This window comes from Gymnoscopelus braueri (genome assembly GCF_963280865.1).
Source record: "Gymnoscopelus braueri genome assembly, chromosome: 8".
Classification (NCBI taxonomy): domain Eukaryota; kingdom Metazoa; phylum Chordata; class Actinopteri; order Myctophiformes; family Myctophidae; genus Gymnoscopelus; species Gymnoscopelus braueri.
The window spans coordinates 35,552,469-35,575,304 of NC_137609.1; the positions used below are offsets into that span (position 1 = coordinate 35,552,469).

At 42.2% G+C, this 22,836-nt stretch overlaps 2 protein-coding genes across 2 annotated transcripts; one reads left to right on the forward strand and one right to left on the reverse strand.

Annotated features, from left to right (window-relative positions):
- On the forward strand, window positions 1-13,303 carry LOC308089817 (uncharacterized protein). The gene is made up of 24 exons (XM_080434745.1): window positions 1-94; window positions 2,832-2,897; window positions 3,134-3,228; window positions 3,495-3,606; window positions 4,302-4,396; window positions 4,687-4,774; window positions 4,967-5,061; window positions 5,222-5,309; window positions 6,227-6,321; window positions 6,442-6,559; window positions 6,716-6,813; window positions 7,224-7,311; window positions 7,490-7,584; window positions 7,925-8,012; window positions 8,305-8,399; window positions 8,644-8,719; window positions 9,115-9,147; window positions 9,669-9,763; window positions 10,049-10,136; window positions 10,410-10,495; window positions 11,075-11,162; window positions 11,426-11,520; window positions 12,709-12,802; window positions 13,162-13,303. The coding sequence occupies exons 2-24, from the start codon at window positions 2,862-2,864 to the stop codon at window positions 13,168-13,170; spliced, it is 1,950 nt and encodes a 649-aa protein (XP_080290871.1). The 5' UTR covers window positions 1-94; window positions 2,832-2,861; the 3' UTR covers window positions 13,171-13,303.
- Window positions 13,304-19,541: 6,238 nt separating this feature from the next.
- LOC308090810 (transport and Golgi organization protein 6 homolog) lies at window positions 19,542-22,739 on the reverse strand (the record flags this gene model as incomplete). The annotated part of the gene is made up of 1 exon (XM_080436083.1): window positions 19,542-22,739. One exon carries the CDS (start codon window positions 22,737-22,739, stop codon window positions 19,542-19,544), a length of 3,198 nt encoding a protein of 1,065 aa, XP_080292209.1.
- Window positions 22,740-22,836: the final 97 nt, after the last annotated feature.

Here is a 22,836-nt window from a genome sequence, read left to right on the forward strand (position 1 = left end):
AAATGAATGTGAATAACTTTTTACATGTATTCTGATCAGCTGTGCTGGAATCTGGAAACAACAAGAAGATCTACTTTCCTCCTCCAGCCACAAGGTATTGTGTCACATTGCTGACATCTGTAACTGATCAGTGATCAGTATTGGAATACATTGTTCATGAATCATGTTTACATAGCCTACTGTTAAAAGCATTGTGGTAGGCTATAAAAGATGCTACATTGTTGATGTACATTGTTACTGAGCTTGTTGCCATTAAATCATTTGATGATTTGATTACCCGAAGGGCAGTGGTGTAAAGTAACTAAGTACATTTACTCAAGCACTGTAGCCTACTTAAGTACAATTTTGAGTTTTTTTTACTTTACTGGAGTATTTCCAATTTTCAGCACTTTTACTTCTACTCCACTTCATCTCAGAGGCAAATACTTTACTCCACTACAATTGTTTGAAAACTTTAGTTACTTTGTAGATTTAGACTATTATTACAAAACATACATTAACCACTTCAACCTTTCAACATTTCTGCCATTTGAAATTAGCCGATCTACAGTGAGCTTGTAGTTGTAGATCTGCTATTTTCAAATTATTTTAATATATTTTATACATTTGAAAACTGGTGGCTCCTGGTGAATCATGACCATAAAATATTTGATTCTGTGGCAAAAGATATTTGAAAACGGCAAGAAAACAAAGAAAGGGTATTTAGCCTATTAAATATAGTATATAAATATTATTTTTACACAGCATCAAATGTTTTTTATGGTCATGATTCACCAGGAGCCTGGATGGCTTGGTTCCAGGCTTAAATATTATATAATATAAATATTTTCTGAAAAAATAATGGTCTTTCTACCTGTGGAACCACAAAATGGCCGCCACTGCTCTATGCTCTGTACCCCTTTAAAGACATACAAATAACATATGTAGTCTCAAATGTATTTTGTTTGAACATTACCTAGAGCAGGGGTCTTCAACATTTTTTTCAGGCCAAGGACCCCTTAGCTGAGAGAGAGATGAAGCAGGGACCCCCACTACTACATATTGTATAAAATTGTGTTGCATATTCAACTTTTTCATAGGTTTCATAGATAGCTTTGTAGACATGTTTGACAACACAGTGTTTCAATATGTTGGATACATGTTACTGTGTACTTTCAGACATTTAACCACTTGAACTGTCAATACTCTGTTCTTGGTCTGCTCTTTTTTCCCTCTACACCAAACCTATTCGCAGAAAATAGCAGATCTACAAGCTCACAATGCCCTCGCACTGCGAGGCGTTTTGTAGATCTGCTATTTCCGGCTAATGTTCCCCTCAGAAATAGGGATGCTACGGTTCAAAAGGTTAAAGGTTCACCCCAAAAATTACTTATTTTCTATCAATTACACACCCCATGAAGCCTTGATTTCATGGATTTGTTTTTGTGGCATTCCTAAGACAATAATTTGATGACCGTGTCGTGTGCATTTCCGGTAGGAGACACACTTTGTCATTAGCCGGTAGGAGACGAGAATCAAATTATTAGCTTAAGAATGCGACAAAAACAAAAAAGAATCCATGGATTCAAGGCTTCATAGGGTGTGCAATTGATAGAAAATAAGTCATTTTTTGGGTGAACTCCTCCTTTAATGTAACTGAAGTATCTTCCAGCCACAGTCATACATAAAATACTTATTTCATTAGTATAAATAAAAAGTTAAAATGAGAAGTCTGCTAAATGTTCCTTTTATAGGGGCACAACAGGTAAAGAGTGGGGCCAGTTGCTTAGAACGGCCAACAGCTACACAGTAGGTGTTTGGGAAAACAAAGACAATCATCTCTTGATATGATTAACCAAAGAAGCTTCTGTTTACCTGTGAGCTCTGTCCTATTGTATTCAGGAAGCCCCAGTCTGTTTAAAGCTTGGCGCATGGGGGACAGAATGTCAGGCACTGATTCATTTAGCATATTACCTGTCTGAGCAGCCTTTAAAGTTTATTCAATCACTGGGTTAAAACACAAAAGTTACTTTTAAGGATGGTATTAGTTCTGGGTAAAACGTATGTTGTAGTTAAAATGAACAAAGTCTTGATAACTAAAGTAAAAGTCATGTGAGGAAAAAGCATTCCCTCTGAACTGGTTTCGGTGTCATTAAAAGCCTCATTGAATTAACTATTGTTTACAGATGAATGGGGATGTGATTCTTGGTATCATTCTAAAGTATATAATGTGTAAAGTATTAATCTCATAACGAAACTTCATTGTGAAATATGGTTTTGTACTGAAAGCAGATATTGTTGAATTGATTTCCATGTACTGTGTGACCCTACTATAATATGCGCTGTAAGCTGTCCGCTCGGCCACGACGGATCAGCCTGTGATTGGTTGAAATTAGGACTAGGAGGAGCTGTGAAACTATGGAGCGCCTTTTGAAATCTACAGTTTGAATGTGAATGCTTTGTGCTGCTATGATCTGGACCCAACTGCAGTAACCATTTTTTGATGCTCCTTGTCGACAAATAAAGACACAGGAGAAAACCGTATCACCCTCGGACCCGTCTCTTTTGCTCTGCACTCTCACTAAAGTGTAGCGTTTTCCACGTCCACGGTGTGTCCGCAGTCTCCGCACAGTAGATACTTCATAACAAACAAACAAAGGCCCCCCTGTAGTAACTCTGAGGACCCCCTACGGGCCGTGGACACCCTGTTGAAGACCCCTGCGTAGAAATCACAATTATTCATGCATAGAAACTAACCATTTTAACCATAGTACCCATATTCTGGGGGGGGGGGGGGGGCAAAAGTAGCCGATCTACAAGCTCACAACATGCGTTCATTCTCATTATCACAGGTCTGCGTGTAGACTGTAGAGTGTCACATCATGGCTGCTAACAGGCTGAAGGAAAATGACAAGCGGGTGAGTACAAACATCGCATACATGAAAAAAAGGGGCTTCATTAACCAATAATGAGCTACTTATAAGGCAGTATCAGTGTAGTCAACATCCATACCGCAGCGCAAATTCAAACCGTTTTCTGTAACGTCCACCGCTAAGTAAATGTTTCCAGTGAATTGCACTAATCTCACAAAGACAAATTGCTTGTAGGTGCAAAACATACCTGGCGATACAAATAATTCCGATTCTCTCCATAGGTGCTGAGTTTGATAATGAGTTATCAAGGTGCCGAGGGCATCAGCATTCAAACCCTGAAGCGGAAACTTAATTTCATGAGTATTCGCATCATATGGTGAGACCCTCTCCTCTCCTACATTATTATTGTTTTACATTTGCCTCTGAAATAGTCAGGTCAGCTCACAGGAACCCTGTGAGCAGAAATGTCATACATATGTCTCTATATGGACAATGCGCCAGCAAGATGTTGTCCCTCAGGGAACTATGTGTCCTAACATGTGGTTGGTTTTGTCCCCATTTCTGTAAGAGCACTTAACAGCATTGTTTAGTTACATATTATCTAAATATATTATGCATCACCTTTCCACTGAACTCCAACAGGAAAACAGTGAAGTGGCTGGTCAACGAGGGACACATCTTTTCCACCATTGACAAGATGCACTACTTGTCGACACACTTCAAGTATCGCAACATGTCAACAGCTGCCATCAATGTAATGTTGTTATATTTAAATAAAATCACACCCTGTGTGAAGTGGGCGGTGTCTTGCTAGCTAATCACAATACTGAATGGAGTCGATCAATCATGTACAAAGGATAAATACATTTATTGAAACACTCTTTATGATGGACAAAACCATAACTTGAAAAAAACAAAATTTTGTTTTTTTCAAGTTATGGTTGCTTATATAGGGCTATGCACATGTGTCATGTGACACTGGCCAATCACAGTCCTGAATAGGCTGTGATTGGCCAATCACAGCGCAGGATAATTCTACTAACTTTTAGGGCCGGTTTCACTGCCCAAGATATTTGTACATTTTTTCAAATCTCACTTATAGGGGCGGTTTCACCGCCCAATAATCTTTTTACATGGCTGTGAACTTGGTTGTGTGCTGTGCCCAATTACCCATCTCCTGTCCAGGGAGTGGACTACAGATACAATTTAGCTTTGTAACTATATCTGGGACAGTTATTGAACTGCCTATTGCCCCTATTAAATAAAGTAAAGAATGCTAAAGACAGATAACTATGAAGCTGGTTCCTTCATGTTCAAAGATATTCACAGTGCAATTATTTTTCATGAATACTGTCGTTATTCAGTGTAGTGTACCAACCTCACAGAGACTAATTCCTTGTTAGTTCAAAACATACCTGGCAATAAAAATAATTCTGATTCTCTCCCAAGGTGCTTAGTTGGATAAAGTGCTTTCAAGATGCTGAGGGCATCAGCATTGAGGCCCTGAAGCAGGGACTTCGAGGCATGACATTGCTTGCCATCTGGTATGACCTTATCTTCTCTACTTTTTATTACATTTTTACATTTGGCTCTAAATGAGTCATGTCAGCTCACAGAACCCCTGTAACCAGAAATGTCATTCAGCTGTCTCTATATGGACAAAGCTGGAGCAAGATGTTTGGTCCCTCAGCGAGCTTTGTCCTAACAGAGCCAGCAGTACAAGACTTTTGGTAAAGTTGATTGTGGTTTGATTTTGTTCCCTTCACTGTGAGAGCACAGTTTAGGTACACACTATCTAAATATTATGTATCATCTTTCCACTGTCTTCTGACAGGGAAGCAGTGAGGTTCCTGAGCAACGAGAGATACATCTATTTCACAATCGATCAGGATCACTACATGTCGACGGACATCATCAATAAGGTAATGATTTTTTCTTCTTATTTTTACAAGGCTGTAAACATGGTTTCCTGCTGCACCTATCTGAAATATCTGTAAATGATTGTATATGCTTCTTAATATTAGTATCCTGTGTAATGCACCAACCTTACAAATTCCATGTATATGGCATGTGCAAAACATACGCAATAACAATAATTCTGAATTGCTCCTAAGGTGCTGCTTTTGATAAAGACTTGTCAAGATGCCAAGGGCATCCACCTTAATGAACTGAACCAGGGACTTTGTTGGATGAATATGTCTATCATCAGGTAAGACCCTCTCTTCTCCTTCATTGTTTTTTTTCTTTAACAGAGCCAGCAGTACAAGACTTTTAATAAAGCTGATTGTGGTTAGTTTTGTTTCCTTTTCTGTGAGTGCACTTACCAAAACAGCTTTGTTATGCATCACATTTCCACTGTCCTCTGACAGGCAAACAGTAGAGTTCCTGTGCAACGAGGGACTCATCTTTTCCTCCATTGATGGGCATCACTACAAATTGACAGACACCATCAGCAAAGTAATGTTTGTATCTTATGTTGTACTTGTACAGTACTAAACAGTATTTTCATATGGCTGCCTGTTGTACATATCTCATGTCCAGGGACTGCAGATTAAATGTAACTATGTTAATTCTTGGACAAGTACGGTTAAATTGTATTTACGCTGAAAATATAAAATATGGGCGGTGACATACATTTTGTCACCAGCTCATGTCCGCGCAGACATCTGTGCACCTCCCAGATTTTACGATTACACGATTACGTTTACTTTATATAAGGACAGAAGTAGTCTGACCTGCTGTGTTATGGGAGCATGTCACAATAAAGGATTAAAGTGATGTTCTTTGCAATAAATGGTAAACTATCAGAACACAATAAAAACCTGAGTAAAAGGACTTTAAGTAAAAGGAGCTTTGCTGAAGGAATTTATTGGCATCTGAGGTCTTCAGAGGATATGGGACAAAAATAATTGTAAAACTAGCCCAATAGACCTCATCTCACAACAGCCTCTTGCCATGGTACCAGTCCTTCAGTTGTCTGAAGGCGATCGTTAGGTTGCACCCTTTAGTTTGCTCTGTGCAGCGTGTTTTTCTTGAATGAATGTGCATCTGCAGCCAGACACCAAGTTTTAGTATGAGAACCACATCACTTCCGCAGACCCTCCTGGTTACATGGACGTGCAAAGCATAATCAGGCTGTTATTGGACCGTCCATTGTCTCTACTAAATCAACAGTTCACCAAAGAAGCTGGTTTCTTCATGTTCAACAATATTCCCCAGGGCAATTCTTTATGTCATTATATTTTCAGGAGAATATTTGGAATAACTGTAAATGTTGCTGTCGTTATCCAGTGCAATATACCAACCTCACAAAAACAAATATCTAATATGGTAAATGTACCTGGCAATAACAATAATTCAGATTCTCTCCTAAGGTGCTGAGCTTGATAAAGAGTTGCAAATACATTGAGGGCATAAACCTCCGGGACCTGAAGGAAAAACTAAATGGCACGAGGCTGTCTGCCCTCAGGTAAGACTGTCTCCTTTCCTACTTATTTCAATTGTTTTAACATTGGACTCAGTTTTGCAGTTTAGTTTAGTTAAACACTATTTAAATATTATGCGCCACCTTTCCACTGAACTCCGACAGGCAAGCAGCGGCGTTCCTGTGCAACGAGGGACACATCTTTTCCCCCATCAACATCAATGATGACTACGGACCGTGTGACCCCATCACTTATCACCACATGTCAACAGACACCATCTCTGTATGTTATCATATTGAAATGTACTTTATATTTTCACATGACTGTAAACTTGGTTGTCTGCTGTACTCATCTCCTGTCTATTTCCTTGTAATTCCTCCGGACTATGTATGTGTAAAACCTACCCGGCAATCAAACGAATTCTGATTCTCTCCTAAGGTGCTGATGGTGATAAGGAGGATTGGTCGAGATGTTGAGGGCATCAGCCTTCAGGACCTGGAGGTGGAACGTAGTGAAATGAGTTTCCAAGCCATCTGGTAAGACCCTTTCCTCTCCATCATTATTATTCATAATAATATTAATTTGGGTGTGCGCTCTTTCTCCTGTGTTTACCTGTCAAGATTTTCTGCCCATTTTGCTTTTCCTTCAAAACACACTTTTTACTTCTACTCCTACAAATTTTGTCCAAAACTCACACAAATCGGTACACATTATCTCTGCGGTCACTTGATCAAGACGCATCTGTCAGATTTAGCAGATTCCATTCTGATTGGCTATGGCTGAATTTCTAAATTTGCAGGCCCTGTCCGGTGTGCTCCGAGGAGCACACTTTTCTAGTTGTGGTTGCTTTTGTTCCCTGTCTTCTGGGAAGAGCACGTGTAGTGTATTTGGATACACTACACGCTATCCAAATATTATACCTCACCTTTCCACTGAACTCCGACAGGAAAGCAGTGGAGTACCTGAGCAACGAGGGGTTCATCTATTCCACCATCGACCAGTATCACTACACACCGTCAAACACCATCAACAATGTAATTTTTTTTTATCATATCGATAATATATATATTATTTACACATAATATGTGTAAATAATTATCCATGTTTCTTGATGCTGTCATTATCCAGTGTAATGCACCAACCTCACGAAAACAAATCTGTGTATGTGCTAAACATTCCTGGCATTAACAATAATTCTGAATCTCTCCTAAGGTGCTGAGTTTGACAATGAGTTGTCAGGACATTGAGGGCATCAGCCTTCAGGGCCTGAAGCAGAGAATGAATGGCAAGACTATGCCTGACATCAAGTAAGAGCCTCTCCTCTCCTACATTTAGTTTTCTACACTCGGCTCTGTCATGAAGCAAGCTAGCTGACGTTTTCTCTTCTTTCCTTTTATATGATGTTATGATATCCTAGGACGAGTGGTACAGTAGATAAATGTCATAACTCCATCCCGGGTCCGCCAGCAGCTAAAAACCTGCGCCTATTTTAGATCCGACGTTCATAGTGACAGAACACTATGCAACGTGATTGTCTTGAATGCGCCCCACCGGAAGTCTCCTTTAACTGGAATTCTCCTTTAACAGTTTGGTTTAGGTACACACTGTTTAAATATTATGCATCACCTTTTCACTGTCCTCTGACAGGCGAGCAGTGTCGTCCCTGACTGACGATGGACTCATCTTTTCCACCATTGACGCGTATCACTACACATTGACAGACACCGTCAACAAAGTAATGTTTTGTATCTTATTGAAATGAACTTTGTATTTTCACATGGCTTGGTTGCCTGCTGTAGCCATCTCTTATCTTATAATGTCGGGTGACTAAAGATTAAGCTGGTTTCTTCTGGTTAAGCAATATTCCACAGCACAATTCTTTATTTTGTTTTGTATATATGGTGAAAATATTTGTAAATAATTTAACTTGTTTCATAATACTGTCATTATCCAGTTTAATGTGTAAAATTAACAAAGACTAATTCCTGCAAAACATCCCTAATGCAAATATTTTATTTATCCTCTAGGTGCTGAGCTTGATAAGGAATTGTAAAGTTTTTGAGGGCATCAGCCTTCAGGACCTGAAGCAAGAACTTAATGGCATCAGTATGCCTGCCATCTGGTAAGACCCTATTTTTCTTGTTTATTATTATTATTATTATTATTAATAATAATTAGTCATGTCCCTTTAACCAGAAATCTCCTCTATACGGACAATGCCTTAGCAATATGTTTGATCCTTTAGTGATTTCCTGTATATGTCCTAACACAGATAGCAATACTAGACTTTTAGTAAAGTTGTATTGTTTATGTACCGTACACACTTTGCAAATATTATGCATCACCTTTCCACTCTCCTCTGACAGGCAATCAGTGGTGTTTCTGAAGAACGAGGGATGCATCTATTCCACCATCAACATGGACCACTACAAGTGTCATGATGTAATATCAGGGGCGGGTAGTAATTTGTCACACAAATAGTTTTTGTTTTGTTTTCCAAAGCGGTAACTTCAAATGTTCCTCTTTAAAACTGTTCTTTTAGTTTCTACCCATTTTGGTTGAAATCGTGCCCATATTTGGAGATGAATGATTAGTCATGATTAAATTAATATGAAGTAATCGATATACCAGTAATAAGCGAGAAAAGCTGCGTGATCGATATGCCAGAAATAAACTAGAAAAGCTGCGTGCAAATGCCATTATTGTATAAGTGAAAGACAGATCCACAGCCGATTTCTTAATGTTCACTGATTTCCACAGGACAGTTCTTTACATCTTAATGTTTTGAGGAAATTATTTGTAAATAATTGTAAATATTTCGTACTGTTGTTAACCAGGACAACGACGTGGCTGCGAGCCCAAATGAGAAGGTGAGTGGAAACATCTACATGAAGAAAAAGAACTCCATTAACCAATAATGTTTGCATGAGCTACTTGTTGGGCTGCTTCTTTAAAATGATAACCGTAGACATAGACATTTGTTAGATGTTGGGGTGAATCAGTCTCTCAACATAGGATAAATATAGAATTTTGATTGTACAACCTACGGTTCACGAGTTATAGGCCAAAATGTATAGTGGCCTGTTATAGCGCCACAATGAGGCGGATTTGAAAAAATCGGGGCGCAAGACTACTGGGAGTTTGCATGCAAAGATTGATGCCAATCGGTCTTGCGGTGTCCAAGATTAGCTGCACACAGACACACACATGGACGGACACACAGACACAGGTGAAAATGGAATCTCCACCTCCCGGCCTATCAGCTTGGCGGGGATAATTACTGTACATGTTTCTTAATACTGTCATTATCCAGTGTAATGTACCCCCCTCACAGAATTCCTTATTTGTGAAAAACATTCCTGGCAATAAAAAAAATTCTGATTCTCCTAAGGTGCTGAGTTTGATAAAGAGCTGTCAAGATGCTGAGGGCATCAGCTTACAGGGCCTGGAGGAAATGATTGATGACATGAGTTTGCCTGTCATCTGGTAAGACCCTCTCCTCTATCACATTATCTCTAAATTAGTCATGTAAGTGCATAAATACCCCTGTAACCAGAATTGTCATACAGATGTCTCTATATGGACAATGCTGGAGCAAGACGTTTGGTCCCTCAGGGAGCTATGTGTCCTAACAGAGCCAGCAGTACAAGACTTTTATTAAAGATGATTGTGGTTGGTTTTGTTCCCTTTTACTGTCAGAGTACTTAACGGCATTGTTTAGGTACACACTAGCCTAATATGATGCATCACCTTTCCACTGTCTTCTGACAGGCAAGCAATTGAGTCCCTGAGCAACGAGGGATACATCTATTCCACCATCGACCAGTATCACTACACGTCGACAGACATCATCAACGATGTAATGTTTTGTATCTTATTAAAATGCACTTTGTATTTTAACATGGCTGTACCCATGTACTGTCCAGGAACTGTAGATCAAATTTGGCTTTGAAACTAATTCTGTAGTCTCTCGCGTAGCCAGAAAACTACTCCACAATCTCTGAATGCTGTACAGAGTCTGGAACTACACCCCATGAAAGCCGAGAAAGGAAACTGTTCATCATTTCCGTTCACGGAAAAGCACCAACCTCACAAAAACAAATTAGCAATGCAAATATTTCTGATCTCTCAGGTGCTGACGTATATGTCGTTTTGGAGTGGGGGCATCTGCATGAGGGACCTGGCGCAAATTTGTGGCAAGAGTGTGCCTGTTATCAAGTAAGATCCTCTCTCTCTCTCTCGGACAATGCTGGAGTAAGATGTTTGGTCCCTCAGGGAGTTATGTGTCCTAACAGAGCCAGAAGTACACAGGCCTGTCACAATTCGTCTAATCGCAATTACTTGAGATAATCCCAATTATTTTAGCATAATCATTTCCTTGTTGAAAACCTTTCACACATTTTCAAATATTTAAAAATATTTAAAAGAAAAAGCAGAAAGCTGATCTACAAGCTTGTAGATCAGCTATTTCTACAAATTATTAAATATGTCAATAATTTCTTTCTGTACATTTCTGTTATTTGTCATATCTGCCCTGTGGAATGTTTGATTACGAAGCCTAAACGGCTTCATATGTTCCAATGTTTAATGCCAAACACGCAATTACATCGTTAATCGCAATTATTTGAGTGACAATTAATCGTCAACTTAAATTTGTAATCGTGACAGCCCTAGCCGTACAAGACTTTATCAAAGATGATTGTGGTTTGTTTTGTTCCCTTCACCGTGAGATCATTTGTTTAGAAATATTCAAAATATCTAAATATTATGCATCACATTTCCACTGTCCTCTGACAGGCAAGCAGTGGGGTCCCTGGTTGACGATGGACTGATCTTTTCTCCCATTGACGGGTGGCACTACAAATTGACAGACACCATCGACAAAGTAATGTTTTGTATTATATTGAAATTTTCACATATCTGTAAACTTGGTTTCCTGCTGTACACATCTCATCTCCGGGGACTACAGATGATATAGTTAATAAACATTCAATTGCCCCTACTAAAATAAATCAAGCCAAAGAAGCTGGTTTCTTCATGTTCAACAATATTCCACGGGACATTTTGTTATACAAACCTCATTGAGACTACTTCCTTATGTGTGCAAAACATACCTGGTGATAAAATTAATGATGGTTCTCTCTTAAGGTGCAGAGTTTGATAATGATTTCTCGAGATGTTTGTGGCATCAGCCTTCAGGACATGAAGCAGATGCTTAATGGCATTAGTATGCCTGCCATCTGGTAAGACCCTCTCCTACATTAATTGTATGTCTTTTTTTACATTTGGCTCTGAATAAGAAATATCAGCTCACAGGAACCCTGCAACCAGAAATGTCATACAACTCTCTATACACAGACAATGCTGGAGCAAGATGTTTGGTCCCTCAGGGAGCAATTTGTCCTAAAGAGCCAGCAGTACTGTTGCGGAGATGTCCTTATACAAGCACCGAATAGCATTATATGGATGACGAATGAAACGGTTATGCCCTAGGGCCGTCCTTATATGGCGAGTAGTACAATCTGCCACTATATAAGGCTGAGCCGATGTCGGATAAGCCAGTCTAGAGATATTTCAGTTCAGTAAGAATAATATTGGAACAGGTAATTGGCCTTACAACCCAATTACCGATAATAAGACTCAATGCCGACATAGGTTACTAGGGCTCCCTCGCAGAGGATAACCCAACTCCTTGCGAAGACCCCCCATTCGAGGATACCGCCCTGATCAGCGGAGCCCTGGACATTCTGCTATCAGCTCTCCACACCCTTTGAACTAGTCACTATAGAATTTAGTTCCCCCCAACAAGAATTTAGTTCCCCCCAACAAGTACAATACATTTAAAGGTATCATGACATTCACTTTTACACCACATTCAAAGTCTTTGTCCTGGTCCTTCAAAAGTGTACAAAAAGTTTTAAGTGAAAATTCCATTCCAGTGATCAATGGCAGGTGTTTTTCTCTCACATTTCTAAAGCCTTTTCAACTGCAATGAAAAAAGAAATCTTTGCCTGCGGGTGTTGCTGGTGAGGGATTTTGCCTGTCAATCATCGCCTCTGCTCCGCCCCCCCCCCAAAGGAAAGGATAGGGGAGGGGAGGGGCGAGGAGGAGAGTGGGCGGGATTAATCGACTGTGACCTCACTGTCGAAGGGCCAAGCTCAGATTACTTTTCAGCCTAATAATTCAGAAAACCCCAGACCACAGAAAATCCACTGAATGTTCTAAGTTCAGTTTTTTTGGGTGTAATTGAGGTCATAAAACCCCAAATAAAACATTGAAAATAAAAAAAGGGAAAATGAATGTCATGATACCTTTAATAAAGCTGATTGTGGTTGGTTTTGTTGTTTTGTTTTCTCAGAGCACTTAACCGTTTTTATTTAGGTACACACTATCTAAATATTAAGCATCACCTTTCCACTGTCCTCTGACAGGCAAGCAGTGTTGTATCTGAGAAAGGAGAGACGCATCCTTGACACCATCGACATGGAACACTACATGTCGACATACACCATGGGGCTAAATGAGGTAATGTGATTGGTGGGGAGTAACTTGTTACAAGTATTCAAAATTAGTAGTTTCTTTTTTCTTTTTTCTTTCATTATATCAGCTATTTATGCTGTTACAATTAGACTCCAATTAGAAATACTTTAGTCTATGCAGAATAAATGTATAGACACTGTATAAACATAAGTCATATGATCACTAGAATGATTCTGACAAACAAGTCTTTCCTTTGATGTAAATTAGCCTATTTCTTTTCTCTCACAATAATTCTTTACATTGTAAAATCTTGTTCATAGAAGCGTTAATTTTCATAGCAGGCAAATCATGAAGCACACTTCTGACACATTGTGAATATGATTCCCATTTCAAACTCCCTACAGATACTATGATCAGAATGTTCAGGGTCACACTGTGAAAACTGACCAGCATCAAGCAACTGCAATGCAAGACACACTTCACAACCAACAAATTGACTGGACTTTCCCCTCTGCATTAAACTATAAATACATTTATGGGTATACTACTGATGTTAATAGTCAACTTTCACATTTGTGTGTGTGTGTGTGTGTGTGTGTGTGTGTGTGTGTGTGTGTGTGTGTGTGTGTGTGTGTGTGTGTGTGTGTGTGTGTTCATGTAATTTCATCTAAAGATTGGATGATTTTATTTGTATGTCATTTCACTTTTGTTTTTGTGATGTTTTATTTTGTTTGGATGTTTTGTTTAAAAAAAGAAAGGAGAACTGTTTTGTTTACTCCAAAAAAATCATAACCTTTATTCTCCAATAAAAACATCTATATATTAAAAGATGTATGCATTTTATTTGGACCACTTCTTCACTCTCATCTCTGAATTGTTTGAATTGAAAGTGACCTCAATATATGAATGACCATTATTACTAAGTTATACTGAGGTAATCAGTTATACTCACCTGTCTCCAGAGTCTGTACAATACATCATCTACATTAACAGTCAGCTAGACATACTGATAACTACATAGATCAAGAACACAGCCAAAACTAAAGAGGAAAGTCAAGGTGAGAACCAATAGAATGTGTTTCCTATTTTCACACTAGCTCCATAAAGAACCTCTCACTCCGCTATATACAGCTCCGAGATGAGGTTCTATGTCGTTACCTTCCATAATCGGGTGAACGTCCGCCAAGGCTCCGCTGTTTACCCTTTTGTATATGTTGTATCCCAAAACTAATGGTAGATTCCAAGCCGCACGGATGTTTAAAGTTTGGTTCGGCGCATAAAATTTTAGGAACGGAGCGAAACTACCCGTTTAAATCGCTTATTTAGTCAGCCTGTGGCCATGTTTCCCATTCAACCCGGAAAACCCCCCTACGTCCGCTGCCAGTACTGCTCCCGGTTTGGCTACAATGGGAAACATGGCCACAGGCTGACTAAATAAGCGATTTAAACGGGTAGTTTCGCTCCGTTCCTAAAATTTTATGCGCCGAACCAAACTTTAAACATCCGTGCGGCTTGGAATCTACCATTAGTTTTGGGATACAACATATACAAAAGGGTAAACAGCGGAGCCTTAGCGGACGTTCACCCGATTCTGGAAGGTAACGACATAGAACCTCATCTCGGAGCTGTATAGCGGAGTGAGAGGTTCTTTATGGAGCTATTTTCACACATGACTTGTAGTTATTTAAGCCCTGTTCAGACTGGCAGTCCAAATATGATTTCATAACCAGATAGGAGTTGGATTGTTTTTTTATGGAGTCTGCTGTCCAGACTGCATAAAAATGATGAGACAATTAATACAAATTAAACAATCTCTCAGGATACCAAATACCTATCCAAAGCATTACATATAATATTCCTTGTCCAAAATTGATGCTCCTTCATGATGATGATGATGCATTAAATTTAAATGCAGTCCAAAGACGTTTCTGTCTGGCAGGAAATGTAGAATCAATGGTTTCTACTATCCACTTATGGAAGCTTGGGGAAGTAATACAAAAACTACAATCCTATATTAAAATTGGGTAATGGGAGGACCGGCCGGCCGATTTTCTATTCACTTGTTTGGTTTGAAGGTCGAAATACACAAGTTTTCCCAGTGTTATAGTGGAGGTATGGTATCTCATCATAACTGTTTGGTTTCAGACATGCATTTCATGCAGACCTGCCAACCTTTCTGCTCTCACCAGGAGAATCCTGTTATTTGACCCCATCTCCTGGACGTCTCCTGTTCTTCCATTTCTCCTGTTCTTCTCCTGTTTTGGGGGATTCCACCCTTTTTGTGTGGCCCCTCACTGATATGCAGCCACGGCCATTCATGTTAATTTGATATGCAAATCACAATGGCAGAATTTGATTGTTTTTTAGTAATCAGGCTAGTGGTTATTATTAAATATGGCTCTTTTATTGCTACTTTTAACTTTTTAATGGATCCTATGTAAGTAAAGGCTGATAAAAGTGTCAAACTCCCAAAATCCACCAGAATACTGGAAATTACATCTACCCCGGGAAATCTCCTGTTATTGGACGGTCTGATGTTGGCAGGTATGATTTCATGGCACAACCACTGGATGGCAGTGCTCATCAGTAACACTGTCTCATAAACTGTCATCTCTCAAGACAGATTCAACAGCCAGCAACTTCAAGCAAATTCAAAGAATCTTTTTTTTGCCGATGGGTTCCCAGATTGGATAAACTGTAATGAGATTATATCTAAACGAGATTAGCCAATTACAGCATTTTAACATTAGATTCAAATAAATCACATGGAAACTAAAAGTAATATATTCTCTCTTTTTTAATTATTTTGTATAGAAAACAACCATATGAATCTTTTCTCCAGGTTAAAGGACATGTTTTCCAAGACTGCCAACAAGTGTCACACTAACAGTGTCACCTGGCTGCCTGCCAACATGCACAGTCCTGTCTAAAAAGTGGCATTATTGACTCAATGTGATGGGCGTCTAGTTTTGTTCAGGCTATTATTAGAGGTGTTCAGATGAGCACCCTATGTATGCAGTTAGCATCCTCACTGGGAATACAGGCACATGAGAACTCTTCCTCTTGGTTCCACATGAGGGTCTCTGTCCTCATTTATGTCCCTTGCCTATATATGGACATCTCTGTATGTGTCTGCCTGCCAGTGGTGTAAAGTAACTAAGTACATTTACTCAAGTACTGTACTTAAGTAAAAATGTGAGGTACTTTTACTTTACTGGAGTATTTCCAATTGTCTATACTTTTACTTCTACTCCACTACATCTCAGAGGCAAATATTGTACTTTTACTTTTTCACTACAATTATTTGAAAACTTTAGTTACTAGTTACATTGCAGATATAAATTATAAAACATACATTAACCACTTTAGCCCTATTTTATACCTAGGCTATTTGAAAATAGCCGATTTACAAGCTCACAACGCGTCGCATCGTGACGCGTTGTGAGCTTGTAGATCTGCTATTTTCAAACATTTTAGTAGGCTACTTTTGGGGGAGGCGCGTTTCACTGTTTTAACCCAGCAACCCTATGTAAATTACACCACAGCTGAGAAGCAGCCCAAAATAATTGGGCCGCGCGGCCAGTCCGCCCCTGATGGGTACCGCACCAAGTAGCCTACTTTGACGAAGTGTACAACGGGTACTCTGTGGGTATATTGCATGTGTTCGGTGTTCCCAACTGGCATCGCCCTTGTATCTACAGTATAAATCCCATGAATCTCTCTGTCAGTGTGTATTTCTGTTGATATGCCCAAATATAGAGATGACTGACATCATAGTGACGTCATAGACTGGCCTCCAAGAACCATGACAACTGAAGTCATTGACGACTGCTATCATAGACCCACCCTTTTAACAAAGCATTTATTTTATCTACTCTGGTTTTACCTATAGGCTTTATGCCCTCATGTTTTAAATGTTTAGTTTCAGTTTCTTAGATGTCTTTAGTGGTGGTATAAATAAAATCCATTATTATTATTATTATTATTATTATTATTATTATTATAGACTGGCCTCCAAGTACTACTGACAACTGTTTCTCAACGATGGGTCCGGGGCCCACCAGGGGTCCAAATGGACCCTTACAGGTCTGTAACTCTGGTCAACATTGTTCCATTTGTACCCTTTCTGAGTTGAATCCCCCTGGGTCTGGCAAACAGGGGGTCCTTGAAACGAAAAGGGCTGAAAACCACTGCAATAAGTAAAGATATAATTAACCATCTGCTAACATGCATGGCAACCGTTTGTGTTGCGTAAGACGTCGGACTTGAGCTCTCTGGACAGCCGGGATATAAAGAGTGAAGATGCTTTAGACATCCACTTTGTCAGACATTGTTGTGAGGCTGGAAGGAGAAAGATAGAGATAGACGGTGATACGGTGATAACTAGACAAGGGTGACAGACAAGGCAGACAAGGCAGACAGACAGACAGACAGACAGACAGGGCAGACAGGGCAGACGGGCAGACAGACAGGGCAGACGGGCAGACAGACAGGGCAGACAGGGCAGACAGACGGGCAGACAGACAGACAGACAGACAGACAGACAGACGATGAGATCCCAGTTTTTCAAGACTCAGGTGTTTTCCTGTTCAGAGTGCACGTATGCCTTCACGTCTCAGGTCTTCCTCCAGAAACACATGAGGAGGAGCCACAATGACCGCTACTGCCAAATGCAGAGGAACGGACAGATCCCCTCAGCAGCCTATCAGGCAATTACCAGCTCTGTAACCGGCCAGAAACAAGAAGACACAGACAGAACAAGGTCTTACAGTTGTCATCAGCGAACAGAGACTTTAACTCATTCAGGAGGAGGAGTGAAGACGCAACAGCTGACCTGCACAGGGAAGAAACCCCACGTCTGTAAACAGTGCGACAAGGGCTTCACTCGGTTAAGCAACCTGAACAAACACCATCGTCTCCACACGGGGGAAATCCCTTTCCAGTGTGAGCAGTGCTTCAAGAGCTTCACAGAGTCACGTGGTCTTAAGAGACACCAGCGTATCCACACGGGAGAGAAACCATACCACTGTAAACAGTGTGACAAGAGTTTTGGCTGGTTGGATACTCTGAAAAGACACCAACGTCGCCACACTGGATATAAACCTTTCCGCTGTCAGCAGTGTAACAAGAGTTTCTCCGAGTCAAGTCACCTGAAGACTCACCAGCGCGTCCACACGGGAGAAAGACCTTTCCAGTGTAAGCAGTGTGACAAGCGTTTCAGTGTGTCAGGTCATCTAAAGAATCACCAGCGTACCCATACTGGAGAGAAACCTTACCACTGTAAACAGTGCACCAAGAGTTTCAGTGAGTTAGGTAGTCTGAAGAGACATCGTCGCATCCACACTGGAGAGAAACCATACCACTGCAAACAGTGTGACAAGAGTTTCAGTTGGCCGGATACCCTGAAAAGACATCAACGTCTCCACACTGGAGAAAAAACGCACCACTGTAAACAGTGTGCCAAGAGATTCACCGAGTTAAGTCCCCTGAAGACTCACCAGCGGATCCGAACGGGAGATAAACCTTTCAGCTGGTTGAATTCTCTGAACATACACCAGCGTGTCTCCATACTGGAGAAAAAGCTTACCACTGTGGACAGCGTGACAAGAGAGACAAGTGACGGCAGCGTATTGAAAACTGTTTCCACTGTTTGTAGTTCTCAGTGTATAAAATGTGAGTTGCGTTTATAGTGTATGTATTTAAAGGACCACTTTGCCCATTTTCAACCTTATATGATTGGTCCTCACTAATGCTCATTATAAGCTAGATGGCATTATTTCTGTCCACTCACACTGTGTCTCAAACAAACAAAAAGAAGAACAATGGCGTCAAACATCACGCACATCGGTACACAGTATCTCTATAGTCATGGGATCAAGACGCATCTGTCCGATATTTCATATTCCATCCTGATTGGCTAAGGTTGACTTCCAAGTTTGCAGGATTGGTCCGTTTTGAACAAAATGTCTGAAATCATGAACGTGGTGTGCGATTTCCGTGAAAATTTGCACGCACATTCCCACTAGGCCGAGGAAGAAATGCCACACTTTTCACATTGGCCTATTATAGCGCCACCAGGAGGCCACAATAACTTACCTGACCTGGCGGAGACCTGTGCTCCGAGGAGCACTTTTTCTAGTTGTTTATGTATTTAAGTACGTTTTTGTGCAGCTATGGCTTTTATTTTATTGTTTGCACCGTGGCTCTGTAGGAGGCAAGCCGCACACTTTAATGCATGATTGTGTAGTGCCCCGGACAAGACACGGCCACAACAGCTCTGCCAATCGGGCTCAGCTCTATTGGCACGGTAGGTGGTTTGCCGAGTGAGAGATTGGGGTTTGATCCCAGCTCGGCGCGAATCACTACATCTGGAATGACATGTAAGAAGCCTTCTCTTTCAGAAAAGTGCACACAACCAAAGTAGCAGTTCCATAAAGCACTTTGCCATCATCAATTTGTGTACAACACTTGTTAACAGATTCACTTAATGCCCTGCCTCCTAAAGACGCATTGTCCAATTTGCACTGCCTCTTTAAAGGTCCTTACACACCGGCGAATGTGCGAATATACGCAAAATTCGGACTTGTTCCAAATAATTAAAAGACGCTTTTTCGCTTCGCTTTTCCGCTTTTTCGCGCCATGTACGCTTGCATTGACTTTATAAGGTTTTTTAAAAAAGCGTATTATTCGTTTTTTAAAAAAGCGTATTATTCGTTTTTTAAAAAAGCGTATTATTCGCACAAAAAAATCGCCCCGGTGTGTAAGGACCTTTACAGCTTGAACTCTATGGCAGAACAACAATTTTCTTTTCCAACCTCTGCTGGGGGAAGAGGAAATTCTTCATGACATCATCAAGCTCTTCCAGTGCCAGCTGAGCGTGGAGCACTGTGATGTCATCGCGGTCCGACCGCACCACCCACTTCAGTGCTCGGTACAGATCCAAGAGAACATCACTGAGAACCTGGGTGGTTTTGTCGCCGAGGCCTCGGATGAGCAGGGTGATAACGTGGACAGCAGCTCTCCTCACCTCTGCCTCCTTCTCTGTCTTGATCAGTGAAGTCAGACAGCAGCTCAGCTCCTGAACTAGCGGTCCCAGGGCATAGTTCAGCCTCTGACACAGTTCTCCCAGATTGGACAGACAGCTGGCTCGAACCGTCTGGTCCCTGTCCCTGGTCCCCTGCAGGAACACTCCGATCAGTGGACGTCCCACGTGTGGTGCCAGCTCCCCCATTGCCCTGCTAGCCCTCATGAGGACCTCTCCTACTTTGAGTCGTGTTTCCAGAGAGTACTCCTTGTCAGAGGAGGGGAGGGATGGGCCATGCTGGAAGGCTTCCAGAAGCTTCTGCAGGATCCTCTCAGGAAAGGATTCAGCCAACACAGCCAAGCCTTGAATGGCAGACAGGTACACAAACGAGTCTTCATGCTCCAGGTTTTCCAAATAGATCATGAGGACTTTCTCCTGGGCCTGGACAGCCTCCAGGTCCCCCTCTTGCACCATCCGTGTTAGTGCCCTGAGGGCCAGTGCTCTGGTTGGCACGTCAGGGTCACACGCCTCCCGCAACAAATCAGAAAAGGCCCTGGTGGAAGTGACAGGGTCACCGGTGCCAGTCATCTCAACTCTTGTCTGACATCCTTCTGGTGCAAATCCTCCGGGGGGATTAGTGTGTCTTATCCGCCCAGGACTGAGTGGGTCCATCTGGGTTGGAGCCCTATCTGCAGCCTGAGAGTTCCCAGCAGCAGAATTGTCTTGAGTTCTCCTGACAGGGTTTTTGGAGCACTGTGCAGCTTGTCGGACATTCTCCGGCTTGTAGGCACCGTGCGTGGCGATAACGGCTTGTAGGCTGGACGCCAGCTCCTGAATGACGACATCAGGGTGTTTCTGGGACAGGTCTTCCAGTGGTGGGAGAAGTCTCTTCATGGAGGCATAATCCTCAGCACTGAGCTGAGCACCAGAAAGCAGTGTGGCCACCAGACCCATACCCATGCTGAGAGTCTGGCTCTCTACCGTCCTCTCAGTGGCAGCAGAAGGGGACCGGTCCAGACCAACACAGCCCCTCTGAAGCAGGGAGACAATGAAGTCCACCATTTGCGTGGCTTTCCTCAGCAGTAGGGTATGTGGCAGTGTGTCACAGACCACAGCCAACACCTGTAGCAGCGACAGCCTTTGACCACTTCCCACATTACGCAGTGACAGGTGCTGCTCCACCTCCAGAAGTGTCATGGCCGACACGTCCACTTCCTGTACCTGTTGCTCGTCCTCCTCTGCTGTCCAGCTGGTCAATTCCTGCAGCAGCTCCAGGAAGAAATCTCCAGGCAGGTCACTGTTCTTGAGCTCAGCCAATAGCTGCATCAGACAATCCAGCCTCCACTGTTCCTCTGACAGATGCTCATACAGTGCATCGTCTTCATCACTGGCGGTCTCTCTGAGTGTCAGCTTGGCCCCTCCCTCACTTCCGAGAGTGAAGTGGAGCCCTGGGGGCACACAATATGTCTGCCCCCGCAGGCCAGAAAGCTGCCTCACGGCAGACAGTGCATCAGAGTGCTCAGCGTGACCCATGTACCACAGCAAGATCTCTTGACAGGGGCCGCGTAGGTGGGAGACATTCTGCTTAGTGAAACAGAACAGTGTGAAGAAAACAGGAAGCACTTCCTCTAATGCCTTCAACATAGGACGTGATGGACTGTTCCCTATAACCCAGATCTTGTACACACCCTCCACACAGCATGATAGCTCCAATTCATCAATGGTACCCTGAGAATCACCAGTGGGGGTGGTACAGCGCTGGAGAGGACTAAGGAGAGGAGTTAGGAGGTACTGTTGGGCAAACTGTTGCTTGTCCTCCACCATGATGTCCACCACCCTAGTGGCCACCCGCTGGAACTGCAAGCCAGTGAGCTTGTCCTTCAAGTATAGCAGATCTAGAATCTGAGGGCAGATCTGTCTGTAGTAGCTGTCTGACGACACAGACTGCTGAGGGCAAGCTGCTAAGATTCTGGCCACACTGTCACATTTACTCCAGTCTGAGTCGCCACCTGGGCCTCCCTCCAGGATGGCTCTGACCACAGCCTGGACCCCATTGGACTGCATCAGCCGGTCAGACAACAGCTGACCACACAGACGTCTCAGCCAAGGGGGAGCTACTCCCGTACCAGCCCTACAACTGGTGCCACTGGAACCAACTGATGGGACTGGTTGTTTTCGCCCGCCTTGGAGGATCAGTAGTTCCTTGATAACAATAGGCTGGTAGACTTTACCAAGAAGGCTTTGGAGGGCCTCCCTGCACGTTTTACGCTCTTCATTACTAAGCACATTCTCTTTTTCACTACTGCCTCTGTCTGACCAGTGCGGACAGTGACCCAGCTGACATAGAGCTGCCATGACATCCCTGAGGTGCCGTGTGAAAACCGGTGTGGCAAGAGATGACAGATCTGCCAACTGCAGCAGGACACTTGTGGTGGTCAAGAGGCGACGTTCCTTAGTAGGCACCACATCACCATGGACTAACTTTTCCACCATCACCCCAAAAGCAGATCTGCAGCCAAGCGGCATGCCCACCCCTGATGCCAAGTAGGGGCTGAGCCCCAGTGAGACCGCAAACTGGAGCGTTGCGCTGAGAGTCTTTTGTTGGATTACACTGAGAACATCTGGAGGTAAGGGTGGCGCCATCTCTAGGGTGCGCAGCCTTTCTGCCGAGGCTGCAGTGTTTCCGTTGAAGAGCACCAACTGGACCGAGAGGTGTCTGGCTAACGTAAGAAGCAGGAGGAGACACTCTTGAACAAAATTCCATATAGCGTCTTCTATGTCACTAGAGAACCACTTTGCCTCAGCCATAACCTCCTCCCTCAGCTTCCTCACTTCTTCAAGGCCCTTTTCACGTTGCAGGTGTTCCAACAACAGAGCTCGGTTGGCCCGTAGTGCTACCACAAGTGCCTCCTGCTGTGAGGACGTAGCGTCACACACAGAGGCCTCAAGAGGTTTCATCAGGACATTTAATGCAGAGAGAATAGCTGAAGTCATCTTGTATATACTTTTGATGTGAAACCCGGATAATTATTTAGACAATTACATCTCTATGTAA